At 36.6% G+C, this 16,498-nt stretch overlaps 1 protein-coding gene across 1 annotated transcript; it reads left to right on the forward strand.

The window, feature by feature from the left end:
• The first annotated feature begins 14,860 nt into the window (after window positions 1–14,860).
• e(r) (enhancer of rudimentary) lies at window positions 14,861–16,192 on the forward strand. The gene is made up of 2 exons (XM_073974365.1): window positions 14,861–14,961; window positions 15,037–16,192. Exon 2 carries the CDS (start codon window positions 15,214–15,216, stop codon window positions 15,523–15,525), a length of 312 nt encoding a protein of 103 aa, XP_073830466.1. The 5' UTR covers window positions 14,861–14,961; window positions 15,037–15,213; the 3' UTR covers window positions 15,526–16,192.
• The last annotated feature ends 306 nt before the right edge of the window (window positions 16,193–16,498 follow it).

Below are 16,498 nucleotides of genomic sequence, written 5' to 3' on the forward strand. Positions count from 1 at the left end.
ACAGCACTAAAACAGCACTGGATGCCATTCCCACACATATTAGCCGCGTGATAGAACAGTGATGGTAGCATTGGACCTGACTAGAGCTCCGAAATACTCGCTCGAATTCTACTCGGGAGTGAAATGCGAGCGAGTTCGAGCGAGAGTTCTCGCCCGAGTATAAAAAATGAATCGAGTGTACTCTATTTTTACTCGTGAAGCATATTTCAGACTTGCTCGTTTTTTACTCGCGAGTGAAAAGTGTTTTGCAAGAAAAAACGAGTGGAACGCAAATGCTCGAAATATAGTACGAGTTTACTCGAAGAGTAATATCGAGTGAAAAAATATTTTTTTTTGCTGTTTGTGTGTTGTTTCGTGTGTAGTAGCGAACAGGTTTTGATGTTCCTTTGGCTAAATATGGAAAGAGCTAGTTGTTCGGAGGTCCAGAGGAGGTTGTTCCGAAGTTCGGAGGAGGGTGGTCGGAGGTCCAGAGTAGGTTTTTCCGAAGTTCGGAGGAGGTTTGTCGGAGGTCCAGAGGAGGTTGTTCCGAAGTTCGGAGAAGGGTGGCCGGAGGTTGTTCGAAACTCCGAACTCCTTCCTCTTAACCTCCGACCACCCTCCTACGAACATGGGAACAACCTCCTCTGGACCTCCGACTACCCTCATCCGAACTTCGGAACAACCTCCTCTGGACCTCCGACCACCCTCCTCCGAACTTCGGAACAATCTCCTCTGGACCTCCGACCACCCACTTCCGAACTTCGGAACAAGCTCCTCCGGACCTCCGACCAAGCTCCTCCAAACTTGGAACAACCTTCTCTGGACCTCCGACCAACCTCCTCCAAATTTCGGAACAACCTTCTCTGGACCTCTGACCAACCTCCTCCGAACTTCGGAACAACCACCGCTGGACCTCCGACCACCCTCCTCCAATCCGATTTTTGATCTGCTCTTGTATCCGAGATATCCACTTTTCGGCTCCAAAGCTTAAGTTCTTTTCGGGTATGAAATTAATATTTTAATAACTTACAAATTTAAAAACACTTTCCAAAAATCAGAAGTTTAATTTTCGATTTAGAAGATTTGAATTTATGGAGGCAAAGATGGGCAAAATTGTTTGTCACTTTGTTCCATGTGATTTGGAATATTTACTTTTGAAAATGGCAAAGCCGGGAAAAGTAGTAAACGTTGTACACTGCTCTCATATGAATTAAATGGTGTCTGAAGTAAAGGACGCTTTTCGAGTAAAAAGTGGTAAAACTTGAAGATTCTTGTACGTAAAGGAACAGAGCTAAACCTAGTCAAAAATCTAAATATTTTCTTCAGTAAGTTCCTAGCAGTTGTGACTCAAACATTAAAATGCGATTATCTCGAAACGTGAAAATGGCATATGGAACACTTAAGAATGACACCGACGAAATGTTGTACCGCCTATATGAGTGGTGTTATAGTGTGCGGCACGTTGTTCGGACATATATTCCTAATTTACATCGAACATTGAAATAAATATAAAAATTTCGTATAGAACACTAACATTACAGCCCAGTTCAGTCAGCTGGGTATTACTGTTACCTTATATTGTTCTACCATGAGCCACACTGTTCACCATATGAACGACAGAAATGAAGCTCCCACTGAATGTGCCGGACGATGAGTCAATAGTTCCGACCACTACTACCCCAATGTCCTAGGGGGCAATTTCGACAGCATGTATAAGCATGCCACAGCTATCTGCGACAAGATGAGAAGCACAACACACAACAATATTTGTTTTGATGTTATAGGCAAAACCATAAACCAGGTGACTCAGGCATGTCAGGAAAAATCTTCATGATCTAGAGAGGGAGGTCCAAAGATACAAAAGAGATCCTCTAGATCAATAGGCTTATCATGCAGGTTTGAGAGATATTCATACTGATACAGTCACCGAGGCTATTAAGGCGTGGGTGCATAAGCTGCCTCGCCTACTTGCCTTGCTTCTGCTTTATTTCTAACATAACACAAAATAAAAGAATATATAAGGTCGAGCCAATTTCGAACTAGGTTGCCCTTTTCTTCTTTATTCTTTTATTTTTGTTGTCAGAAATGAAGCAGGAAAGCAAGGCAAGCAGGCGAGGCAGCTTATGTACCCAGGAGTTAACAGCCTATCGTATGAATAGCATCCTCGGATATCACCCACCATCCGTTGCAGCGGAAAAGCAAACGCTTCCTAGACAAGCAAGAGCTGTTTTGGCACAACTGAGATCCGGTTGGTGCAGCCGCCTCTATTTGGATTGATTGCACAACGCAGAACATCTACCCAGCATGCCACACCAGTCCACATGATACCCTGTACTTTTTCAACTGCCCAGCCAAACCAATTCACCTAAATCCAGCTTCAGCCCAGCTGATGTACTGCGAGCTGTCAAAAAAGTTGTAATTGAAAACACAAAATTATAGTACGTTTATATATAACCGGATTTAACAAACCCACTGGGTTTCAAATGTCAATTCCTTTGAGTATACTTTAAATAAATCCTCATTAAGAAGGTTAACCCTGCAAAAGGCTGTAATATGCTGTTTATATTAGAGCTTTTTGAGGGGTTAACCTTCTTTATGAGGATTTGTTTGACGTATATGTAATGGAATTGACATTTAAAACCCAGTGGGTTTGTTAAATCCGGTTATATATAAACGTACTATAATATAAAAATGGCCTTAAAATATAAAACTTTAAATGAAAAATTGAGATTTTTTGTAAATTTTATGTGTTCCTATGTAGCCGGCTTCGACTAGGAAATTAATACATTCTCCTATAAACAGGTGTAAAAATAGGTAGCACCCAGAAAAGTACTCTCCATAAGCTTTAAAATGATACCCATATTGCCCACGGTAGAATTGCAAAATGTCAAGACCTATATCTCGGGAAGTATGGACTTCCCAGGTCCCAAGGGCTGCTTATGGTAAAAATTTCAGCCCGATCCCAGAGGTACCCATAAACAACCTTATGGGCCTAATGGTGTAAAAGTACGAAATTTCGGAAATATCAGGACCCATATCTCGGGATGTATGGACTTCCCACCGAAAAATTTTATATTATTGTATTCAGGATGCCAAGGTCTATCTACTGTAAAATTTCATCCCGATCCGAGAGGTGCCCCTAAGCGACATTTAAGCCACATTTCGCAGTAATGAACTGGTTTCTGTTGTAGTTGTTGGCCGATGCATCTACCTTGGTAAATATGCATTGGTGTCGTGATACAACAACCACATGAAAAATATATAAGTGATGCCAAGTTTCCATGTGGTTGCTTTTTAACGCGTGACGGGACCAATCCTATACAGGTGAGACCAAACGTCAAAATTCATCTGATTTCATTCATAACAATGACAGCTAGTAGATGACCAATATTTCACAAGAAGCTACTAATTTTTACTACGATTACATTTTTTTCCTTTATGTTATCGGAAAAAATAGTAAAAATTAGTAGATTCTTGGAGTTCTGGAACAGACCAATTTATATCAAAGTTTTGTAGAAAGTGTATATGAGAATTATTTACAACCAAACAAAATAAAACAAAACAGTCAGTTTTTAATCACCTAACAGTTCAAAATATGATCTGAAGATACATAATTATAATCACTTTTCAAACACCTGCATGACCCTTTTTTGATTAAGCATTTTTCAGTCTTCATGAAGATCAAAATGTGACAATAAATAATGAAAAGGTAGTCACTAGGGATATAACTTTTTGCACTTTTTTGCAAATATCAAAAATACCACCACATAGCCGTGTAGAGCATGAAAAACTATTATGAAAAAAGGTGTAATTTTTTCTCTATCGCGAAAAAAGTTTCCGCACCAAATGCATTGAAGTTCAGTAATGCATTTTTTAATTTTAGCTGTTATGACAACATATTTGCTTTTTATTACATTTTTTATTTTTTTGTAATCTAATTTAAAATCATTACCAAAGCGTTCTGGACCAATTTGTTCTCAAATCGCGCCATTTCGGAGCATTTTAGGAATTTTTGACACTATTGCAATTTTTTGATTTTCTTTATAAACTCGTGAATTTTATGTTTATATTTATTGTACCTATCGGACAAGAGAATATGGTGCCATTTGCAACAAATTCGCGAAAGTTACAGACCATTTTAATGACTTTGCCTGTGAGAATCGTATTTATTTTCTATAAATATTTATTCAGACAAAGCCAATTTAAAATTTTAAGTAGAAAAAATATCAAAAGGGTTTTAGTAATCACGGTCGGTGCGGAACCTTTTTTCACCGAATCGATCTTAGAAACGCGTTTTCGTTATTAGGACAAAATTCCCCACGTGGTACTGGTGTTGTATTTTTGTAAAAAACATATACGATTCTCACAGGCAAAGTCAACAAAAACAGCCTGTAACTTTCGCGACTTCGTTGTAAATGACCCCATAATCTTTTGTCTGATAGGTACAATAAATATAAACATAAAATTCACGAGTTTATAAAGAAAAACCAAAAATTGCAATAGTGTCAAAAATTCCTAAAATGCTCCGAAATGGCGCGATTTGAGAACAAATTGGTCCAGAACGCTTTGGTAATGATTTTAAATTAGATTACAAAAAAATAAAAATTTTAATTAAAAGCTAATATGTTGTCATAACAGCTAAAATTAAAAAATGCATTACTGAACTTCAATGCATTTGGTGCGGAAACTTTTTTCGCGATAGAGAAAAATTGACGTCGTATTTCATAATAGTTTTCCATGCTCTACATGGCTATGTGGTGGTATTTTTTTGGTTATAGCCCTAGTAGTCACATTTTAAGTGCCTGAATGATTTATTTGTGATTACTACGCATTTGTTTTTGTATTTTAAATTGAACTCTTTTTAATCATTACAGGGAGTCACTTTCGAGTCCCGTTCTGATCATACAAGCGACTTAATCAGATTTTGATCACCAAAAGGACTCTAAAAAGACTCCGCAATGTGATTTTTGAAAAAGCAATCTTCCAAATGCTAGCTGGGATGTGATTTGGAATATTTTGTATTTGTGTCATAAGTGTGGATATGGAACAATTCGACTAAAATTCTATTTTAAAAAAAATCTCTGCAACTTTTATATTCCAACAGATTTTCCTGTGATTTTCACCAAAGAAAATGGCAAAGCCGGAAGAAGTAGTAAAGGCCTGGGTACATAAGCTGCTTTGCCTGGTTGCTTTCCTGCTCCATTTTTGACATAATAAAAATAAAAGAATAAAGGAGGCCGAGCAAATTTCGAACTGGGTTGCACTTTTCTTTTTTATTCTTTTATCAGAAGCAAGCAAGGCAACCAGGCGAGGCAGCTTATGTGCGTAGGCCTTTAGTTTTCGAGATAGAGTTGGCACCGCAAAATGTTTAATAAAAACAAGGTTTCGTAGACGACTTCAAAACTTCGTAATATTTTTCTCTTTCAGATGAAGAAAAAAAAAGTACTCTCCATAAGCTTTAAAACGATACCCATATAATGTCAAACCCATATCTCGGGAAGTATGGGCTTCCGCCGCGAAATCTATATATCGTTGTGTTCAGGGTCCCAAGGGCCACCTATGGTATAATTTTCAGCCCGATCCCAGAGGTACCCATTAACAACCTTATGGGTCGGTCTAATGGTGTAAAAGTACGAAATTTCGGAAATATCAGGACCCATATATGGAGAGGTATAGACTTCCCCCCGAAAAATTTTATATCGTTGTATTCAGGGTGCCAAGGTCTATCTTCTGTAAAAAATTCATCCCGATCCGAGAGGTGCCCCTAAACGGCATTTAAGCCACATTTCGCAGTAACGAACTGGTTTTTGTTGTAGTTGTTGTCTGATGGTGAATATGCATTGGTGCGTGTTAGGGCGAAACGTATAGCTCTGCGTGTTGCGTGTGCGTTCAAAAATACAAAAACAAAATACACGTGCAATTTATGGAATTAACAGCAAAATGTATACATTTTATTGTTTTGGCGAATGCCTCTGGGTGTCTGAGATATATTTTAGAGAAAAGAAAATAATTTTTGAGGGTCAAATGCCGTTATTTAAGGTCCAACATCTTGTATAAAAATGAAATATGACCCCAAACATTAAAAATGCAAAAAGGCCCCAAAGTTATTTTCTGTCGATGTTTGGGGCCTTTTGCGTTTCTGAGATATTTTTCAAAAATGAAAATTAAATTTTACAAAAATTTGTTTTGTGTGTGATACCACTACCAGTAGTGGAATTCTGTAACTCATTTTTTGAGTTACCGACAAAAATCGTTAAAATTAAAACGCAAAATTATAAATGAAAAGTATCAATAAAAGTTGACAGCACTGCTGCTATCGGTAGGATTTAACAACAACTTTATTTTGATTGTTAACTTACCGAAAATTTTCGTTAATTACTAAAATTATAAGCATTTTAATTTTACCGATATTTGTCGGTAACTCGAAAAATGAGTTACAGAATTCCACTAATGGTAGTTCTGCCTTGTTACAACCATATACAATTTTGACAGAGTGATTGTCATTGTTCCAACATTGCATTAAGTTTCAAGAAGATCTATATCGGACAATACCATTTGGTACCTCTCTCATAAAAGTTCGAAACTTTGTTTAGGGCGAAACCTATAGCTCTGCGTGTTGCGTGTGCGTTCAAAAATACAAAAACAAAATACACGTGCAATTTATGGAATTAACAGCAAAATGTATACATTTTATTGTTTTGGCGAATGCCTCTGGGTGTCTGAGATATATTTTAGAGAAAAGAAAATAATTTTTGAGGGTCAAATGCCGTTATTTAAGGTCCAACATCTTGTATAAAAATGAAATATGACCCTAAACATTAAAAATGTAAAAAGGCCCCAAATTATTTTCTGTCGATGTTTGGGGCCTTTTGCGTTTCTGAGATATTTTTCAAAAATGAAAATTAAATTTTACAAAAATTTGTTTTATATTTATAATCGTACAATAGCAATTTACGTTTTATTCCGTTGTAAAATATATCAACTTTGCAAACCATTTATTCTTAGATGTTCTGTGGAAGTCGTAAGAAGTGTGAATTTGTAATTAAAAAAAGGAAAGAAAAAGTATAGAGTGCGTATTGGAGAGCATTTGATGTTAGTATGTTTATAAGATAACTGAAGTATTATAATAAAAAACAGATATTATGAACGGTTTGAAATCGATTTTTATTTGTAATACTAGTGAAGGAGCATTGGTGAGATTGTTTTAAAAATTGCGCGATTTTTAAAACAATCTCACCAATACTCCTTCACAAGTATTACAGATAAAAATCGTTTTCAAACCGTTCATAATATCTGTTTTTGTTTTAAAAATTGATTTCAAATTTGTGAATGAGCATTGGTGAGATTCTTTAGCGATTTTTAAAACAATTTCAACTATGCTCCTTCACAAGTATTACAAATAAAAATCGATTTCACACAGTTTATAAAATCTGTTTTTATGTGAAATAACTATGCGGAGGAAAGATTGTATGATTAATAAATCGGAGAAGCCACTAGAGAAACTTAAAAAATCGCGCGATTTTTTAATTTTCTCTAGTAGCTTCTCCGATTTATTAATCATCCAATCTTTTTCCCGCTTAATTATTAAATATTAAAATAGATTCTAGTTTGCAATATCATACAAGTTACTCCAATTGTATCTGTTTAAATTGTGTCGATATATTTAGATTTTTATCAGAAAGTTAGAAAAAATGGTGTGAATATGTATTATGGAAGGACAATTTTTAAATTGTTGTGATGCTTCCTTGCAAACAGTTAAAGTGTTGTTCAACATTGGGTAAATCGAAACATTTTATTTGTCCTTACTGCATAGAAAATGTAAACGATACTATGGTTGGTATTTTTTATATTACCAATAAAAATTATAAAATTTTTGGGGCGAAATTGCATTTTTTATTTTGGGGTAAAACTTCATTAGGCAAAATTACCCCAAACTTGGGGCAATTTTTCATTTTATTGTTGGGGCAATATTACATTATTTTGGGGTATATTTCGAGGTATATTGGTGTCAAAATTCATTATACAGTTTTACCCCAAATTTGGGGCCATTTTTCACAATGCCTTTTGGGGCCACATTTCCTGGGGCCATTTTTCGCGGAGCCAAGTTTATGTATAACCGGATTTAACAAACCCACTGGGTTTCAAATGTCAATTCCTTTGTGTATACCTCAAATTAATCTACATTAAGAAGGTTAATCCTGCAAAAGGCTATAATATAAACATGACCTTAGCAACAAATAGGAATTTGGACTTGTTGTATTTAGCAATATTGTAGCCCTAGACTAGTAGAACTTATCTGTTGAACGGACCACATAAGAAAAACTCCAATTAGGCCATCAAATTCGACCAAAAATAGAAAATTTTACATAATTTCTTGAATTCTGGTCAGTATCAGCTAATCTATTGGGAGTTGTACCAAGTAACCTTTTTCAAAATGTTCCAAATGATGTTCTCAGCAATTCTTCAGAATATTATGAAACTCTAAAATGCTTCCTTCATGTTGTTTCAGCGGTATTTTGCATCATATCTTTTACAACAGCTCTGTTCCAGAACTAAAAAGTTTTTACAATTTTTACCACTTTTACGCATTTTGCGTTTTTCAACTTTTACGACTTTTACCACTTTATAAAGTACGGGAACAGGCCAAACATGTATGTATTTCATACACAGTTCACACCAACAGTTTATTACACCAACATTAGTCGTGTTCCTTTACGTGCCAGAGGTTACCAGTTTTTACCACTTTTTACCCGCAAAGTGTTCCCTTACTAAAAAAAGCATACAATTTATATGATAGCAGCTCACCACTTTTAACAAATTTTTGCTACTGTTACCATTTTTTAAAGTAAAGGAACAGACCAATTATTGACATATTTATTAAATCGTCGTTGACAAATATACTGGAAACAACGTGATAGAGGCATTTTAAAACAATGGTATGTTATGAAGAGTTGTGTAATATATTTCAGCGAATATTTTTCCAAAAGAAAACTTTAAGAAAAAAGCTCTGTTCCAGAACAAAAAAGTTTTTACAATTTTTACCACTTTTACACATTTTGCGTTCCCGTACACAAAATTTATATGAAAATCGTTTACGACTTTTACCACTTTATAAAGTACGGGAACAGGCCAAAAATTTACGGTTTTGGAGATATGGTGCGAAATGTAGAAAAATTATGGAATGTTCAGATATATTAAAAAATTTGAGGCTATAAATGTAGTTTTTAGAGCTCATTATTTCTCAAAATAATTTATTCTTGTCCATACCTACAAACATGCTTCAGAGGTCAGAAGAAGATACGCATTGGTTTCAGACATATAGCCACAAATTGCTTTAAAAAGTCAATATTTGACCAACCCAAACCCAAAAACCCAACTAAGGGTTTTATTGTTGAGGTCTGTACTTACATATAACCATCAGTTCAATTTGTAAATACAACAGTGTATTTAATTGAATATTATAGGGGAAGAAAACAACTGAGAGAGTTTTTTTTGAACCGGCGGTGTTCAATTAGACTAGACAAGTTTTTTTTTTCAAACAAGTAAGTTCATATTTACATTAGGCAATTTTCCTTGCGGCAATTGCCAGTTTGTCGGTGAGAGTGGGTGTTGAGAGGCAATTGGTTAGCATATGCCTTACCTCTCTCTCCACAAACTGCCGGAATGTGCCCTCAGCCTACGACAGTAAACAAAATTGGATAAGCAAACCAAAATCAATTTCCAAAAAAAATGAAACTAATATTTGGGTTGGACAGTATTTTCGAACATTTTATCTCGAGAAGAATACGCTACCCATCAAACAAAAATTATACCATTGTGATTAAAACGCTACTGACTGCCTGTGATAAAAATTGTAAAGCAATGCAAAACCAGGCCTAATGCTGTACCGAAGCCCACAATTTGGAATATTTATGGAAGTGAGATAACACGATTTTGTTTGGTCGATAACCACCAGGATCACAAGGTCTGTAAAGAAAATTATGCAAGAACGATCTTAAAACCGAATCAGGCAGACCAACGGATTTTTGGAAACTGATGTCCGGGTTAAAGAGAGAGATGGAAAAGCGGGAGTGTGAAAAAATCGAGATGTACAGGAGCCAGAATGAAGTCCGAAAATTCTACCAAAGAGTCAAGCATCAAACTGATGGCTTTGGTACAGGCACATCCTCCTGTAGAGACCAGCAAGGTAATTTGGTAACTGATACAGATAGTGTACTCAGGATATGGAAAGAACATTTTTCAAATCTGTTGGTATCCAATAGCAGCGAAGACGACGAAGATACCACAGTCCCAATCCCAGAAGATGGTATTGAATGTATACCGCCCAGCCAAGATGAGGTAAAGACAGCAATAAATCGGCTGAAGAATAATAAGGCAGCAGGGGCCGATGGCTTACCAGCCGAGCTGTTCAAAACCGGAGGCGACACGCTGATAAGGTGTATTCATCAGCTAGTTAGCACCATCTGGCAGGAAGAACGAGTACCCGACGATTGGAACCTGAGTATCCTGTGCCCCGTCCACAAGAAGGGAGATAAGACTGTATGCTCTAACTATAGGGGCATAAGTCTACTCCCTATTGCCTACAAGATCGTGTCAGGGATATTGTGCGAACGACTAAAGCCAATGGTCAACGAGATTATTGGACCATACCAATGCGGCTTTAGACCTGGCAAGTCCACCATTGACCAGATATTTACCCTGCGGCAAATCCTGGAGAAGACCCAAGAGATGCAGATCGACACCTACCACCTTTTTGTCGATTATAAAGCAGCCTTCGACAGTCCGCTGCGCTCAAAGGTATTCCAAGCCATGTCTGAATTTGGTATTCCCGCAAAGCTCATCCGGCTTTGTAAAATGACTTTAACTGACACGAGGTCCTCAGTTAAAATAGGAAAGAACCTCTCCGAAGAGTTTGGTACCAAAAGAGGTTTCAGACAAGGAGACAGCCTTTCGTGTGACCTCTTCAACATCCTGCTAGAAAAGGTTATACGAGAGGCAAACGTCAAAAGAAGTGGCACAATCTACACCAACAGTCACATGTTACTTGCTTATGCTGATGATATAGACATCATGGGTCGATCAGTAAAAGAAGTAACTGATACCTTTATAAAGGTCGAAGGAGAATCTGCTAAAGTGGGTCTGGCGGTAAACGGTGAGAAGACCAAGTTGATGGTGTCGACGCGCAATGCGTCCATTGAGCTCGGACCGACTGTGGAAGTTGGTTCCTATAATATTGAGGTAGTAAAAGACTTCGTCTACCTCGGCACCTCCGTCAACACAACAAACGACATCAGTTGTGAAATAAAAAGAAGAATTGTATTGGCCAACAGATGCTACTTTGGATTAAGTAAGCAGTTTAAAAACAAAGCCACATCTCGTCAAACAAAAATAACGCTCTACAAAACACTGATACTACCCGTGCTGATGTATGGCTCCGAAGCCTGGGTACTTGCGCAAGCAGACATGGCAGTGCTTGGTGTGTTTGAGAGAAAAATTCTTCGAAAGATCTATGGACCAATCTGCGTTGACGGTGAATATCGACGTCGCATGAACCACGAGCTGTATCTGCTATACAACGACATGAATATTGTTAAACGTATCGAGATGCAGCGATTGCGTTGGCTAGGCCATATCATAAGAATGAGCGATGATGAACCCGCTAAAAAGGCGTATGAATACATGCCACATGGCGGTGCACGCAGAATTGGCAGGCCAAGGAATAGATGGCGCAAACAAGTGGATGATGAGATGACAAGGCGCGGTATTCCAGTGTGCAAAGCAACAAATAGAGAGGAATGGAGATCTCTTCTTAGTTCGGCCTATAGAACAAATGTTCTGTAATGGGCCAGCTAAGTAAGTAAGTAAGTATGTCCGGGTTAAATAACATTATTTCAATGAGGCAAATCCGAGGGTCTAATTACCCACGTTTGATGCCCGTAATTTCTAGCCCTAGGTAACCGGGTAGGTAGCTACCTATTAGTTATCTTTACCTACGCGTTTGGTAATTTCTTCGTGCCATTTGTGTAAATTTTGAAAACATGTGGTAACATTGGTGATTTTCATTCATGATTTCGTAAAAACATTGCCACATATAAGCTCTGTTCCAGAACTAAAAAGTTTTTACAATTTTTACCACTTTTACTCATTTTGCGTTCCCGTACACAAAATTTATATGAAAATCGTTTACGACTTTTACAAGTTTTACGACTTTTACCACATTATAAAGTACGGGAACAGGCCAATAAGTGTTTTACAATTTTTAACACACTGGCAACGATAAACCAGGCAAAATCCTTGGTGCCATTTTCGACCCGGTAACGTTACCTATGGATTGAAATTATGAAATTTTGCTTACACGGGGTATATCTATGAACTCATAGATAACTACGTGTAGAAATTACGGGCATGAATATGCTATGAGACTAGTGTTGTTGTAGGAATATTTGATATGGTCGTGTGGTTACGGTTTAATCTGATTTCGGTTTTAGGAATGTGGCTGCAGTAATTGAAATTGAGCAATTGCAAAATTCAGAACGTAGGTGAGTCAAAACGACTCTGGTTTTTATATGTAGCTGAAATTCTTCAGCTCTTCAATTCTCAGGTCAAGGTTCTGACTGGCCTTAATAATCCTTCATAGCGTTGCTCTATATTTCCAGATTACGAATGCCTCTAATCTTTTTATGTCTGCAGATTTTAAAGTCCATGTTTCAACGGCATATACGAGGGTAACTAGAACATTTTCTGGCCTAACAATGAAAACGCGAATTTTTACCATTAAAAATATTTTTATTGTTTTCTTAAGTAGTGTCCAGCATGATTTATACACTTTTTCATGGGCTCAAACCCATTGTCGAAGCACTTTTTCCACTCAGATTGAGACACCTCCAAAACATGGTTTTTGGTCGGTTTTACAAGATCTTCAGCCGATTGCCACTAGTTTTCGGGTTCATACCATTAGTTCCATCTTATAAATGTCTTTTGAAGCACCGTCATCTTATTTTTTTCGAAATTTCATGCACCAATCAACACGGAATCCAACGAGAAAAATCCCATTTTTGCCGTCAAGTGGTCATGCAATATCAAATGTTTTTTCTGGCACAACGGCCGTTTTTTGACGACCCTCACGACCATAGTTTTTTAGCTACTGTCAGCCACGATTGAATTCATTAAACTAGTTTTTCATAGTGCTATAGGATGGTCCTTCATCGACATACACAGATTTAATTTCATCGATGTACTCTTGCCGTTAATATCCACGTCGAAAGTTGTGAAAAAACTTTCAAAAAATGACAAACGGCGTCTGGAAACACCCAGTGTTGCCTAGGCCATGAAACTTTTCAAGTTCTCCTTGTAGCAAAACTGACCAAACATATGATTTTATAAATCGTCGCTTTGTTGTATCATATACATCAACATCAATGTAAACTACTGTGGTAGCTCCTCGACACGAAGAGATCATATATGATATCTTCTTTTCGGCCCGTAACGCTGGATGTGCTTGACAAATTGTCGGTTAAAGTAAGTTGTGCACCTCTTTAGGATAGTCAACGTGACTTATGTATCTTTGCCGCATTCCTTTCTTCCACATTTCCATGGTTCGAGAGTGACATAAGAGTTGTTAATAGTTTACTTCCTCCGACTCTAATTCTTCAACACTTCTTACGATCTAATCACTTTTTCCGCTTTTGCTCATCGATCCAGTGTCAGTACCCTGAAGCTGCTGTCATTGGGATTGGTTCTAATATTAATGGGCCGATTCCGTACAGCGAGGCGAGTCGTGTCGCGTTGCCAAATGCAATTTTTCGATTCCGTATGGCAATATCGCCTGACGTCGTCAAATTTTGTCGCCGAAATGTTCATTTTCCGGCGACAACAAATTAGCTGTCGCCGTACATTTTTACTAACGAATAAAAATAAAATAAAAAAAAGTAAAAATAACTTGTTATCGACGATTATTTTCTATCGCTGTACGTAGTGCATTTTTTAAATTTTGTCACAGAGACGATAGACGACGCGACATGACTCGCCTCGCTGTACGGAATCGGCCCATAAGATTATATCTTGGAGTACAGCTATTTGTCGATCGGTAATTCAAGTAAAGCAAATTTATCTCGGCAGTTCCGCACTTAATTGTATGGGTCAGCGCGATAGATCTGTATTAGACTGTTGATATGGAAATCCTTCATTTCCACTCCTGATGCAATTTTACCTCTGTACTCATCACAATGCTTGCTTCTTGCAGGTTCTGGAACAGAGCAATTATCTACCTGTTTCATCATATTTTTTTACAAATAAAGGTGTTCTTCAAAACATGACTTCTATGTACCTGTTAATAACAAAAGGTATTTCCCTATTTCATAAAAATCTTTCTTGAAAAATTTACGCTGGTAACGCAGGTATCATCTTACCTTCAGGTGGTAAGAATTATTACATTATTTTTTACATGGCATGCGCGCATGAGGCAACAATTTTAACAACGCATACATTTTACTCAATTTTATGGGATTCACAAGTATTACTTTTTTAATTTTCAAATACAATACACACATAAACCTTTTTGGTACATTTATGTAAAACCGTACTTCTTTTTGTTCAAAAAGTACGCTTGTATAAAGTGACTTCAAAAACGCAACACTAGATGTGAAAATTACGAATGAGAGTCAAAACGGAAACCACGTTTTTGAGCAGTCAAACCTTATCGTCTGAAAACCCGCGTTCATACATATTTCGTTCATTACTCGTTTCTCCTTACTCACTCATTCAGTTGTTTTCGTTTAGTTTAAAGCACCCTTAACGTACTTGTTTTCCATTATGCATTTTGTAAATGGCAACTCTGTTCTCTCAACTCTTGCTAAAAAGTGCCAAAACTGTACAACTCTGCGCATTTGACAGATTTATTTTACACTGGCAATGCTGTAAACAAAAAATGCCGTATATTTTTTTATTGACAACAAGCGAGCAATTTGTGGGCTAATTTAATAAGTAATACAAATTAACACAATAAAAGCAAATACAAAGTTGAAAAAATAGTAATAGTTCCATTATTTGTGTTTGCAGATAACAAATTAAACATCAAATACCGCAAAACACAAGAAAATAAGCTAAAATTCAATCGAAACAAACCCAAGTGAAGAAAATACTAGAAAAGTATTGTACAGAGGGGTGAGCTGTGCTAACAAGCAAGCTATTACAAACGTTGAGAACAACACACACATCAGAAAAGTTCCGGCAAAAATGTCACATACTATTTTGTTGGTACAACCTGGTTCACGTCCAGAAACACGTACATACAGTGATTATGACAGTGTCAACGATTGCATGGAGGGTGTTTGTCGCATCTATGAAGAACACCTGAAACGCATCAATCCCAATACACCCACCATCACATACGACATCAGTCAACTGTTCGATTTCTTAGATCAATTAGCTGACATCAGTTGCCTCGTGTATCAAAAATCCACCAATACATATGCACCCTACAACAAGGAATGGATAAAGGAAAAAATCTATGTGCTTCTGAGACAGGCTGCCGGCAGTACAAATTGATAGGAAAATTCGGTGTAAACATAAGAAGAACACGGGACAATTGGACAGCAGCCGTCAGAATTGTGCAGTAGTCCAATAGCAGCATCATGTCCTTTTTGTATAACAACAACAACCATTGAATCGTCAATGTTTATATTCAGTAGCATTTTTTATACTGAGTATATGTATTAGGAATATTTAATTTTTTATTTTCCTTTCTCTTTTTTTATTTTTTAATATTTATATTTGAATTCCTGTTCACATTAAAGTCAATATCTTTTTTTGTTTCTTTGTAAATGAGACCGACGACGACCATGATTTCTTTCTTCAAACTCAGAATCTTTATAAAATATTATTTAAAAATGGATAATATAAGACAAATATTATCGTCCTATCAGAACATGAATTACTCCATAGAATAATGTATACAGTAAAATGACAAAATTAAAAACAACAAAAAAGCCTATGACTGCCCCCATGTATTACAGACTTTCATTTTGTTTCAAATGTATTGAAGTTTAATTTCAACTTTCTTCCTCTCAATTGATCATTTTTTGTTTGTTCCTGATTGCAAAGAATATGTAATAAACAAATACAAAAACTAAAAATCATTAGTTTTAAGACATTCGATAATTTTGTAAGTGTATTAAATGATAAAAACAAAAAATAAATTAAACTAATAACAAAATGATTTTTGATGCACCTCATTTTAATATATTGAAGTAATTAAATACCACAATATAAAGATTTTTAGGTGCCACCAAAGGTATAACATATTTTAAGGATCACACGAAACGTGTATTGTGGCTTTATCTGTTCCAGTCGTTCGATAGGCTCGACCATTCCATGATGATTTCTGATATCATGAACTCCACTGCTCCTATTGAAGTCACGTAGGATTGCTAACTACCTCAATGGAAGGCAGACCTTGCGGTGTTAACATTGACGACAGGTTTTTATCCACCAATAAATTTTTCCGGGAGCGAGATATGTC

The sequence above is a fragment of the Musca autumnalis genome, unplaced genomic scaffold, assembly GCF_047663935.1.
Source record: "Musca autumnalis isolate F117 unplaced genomic scaffold, ASM4766393v1 scaffold_3, whole genome shotgun sequence".
NCBI classification, from domain to species: domain Eukaryota; kingdom Metazoa; phylum Arthropoda; class Insecta; order Diptera; family Muscidae; genus Musca; species Musca autumnalis.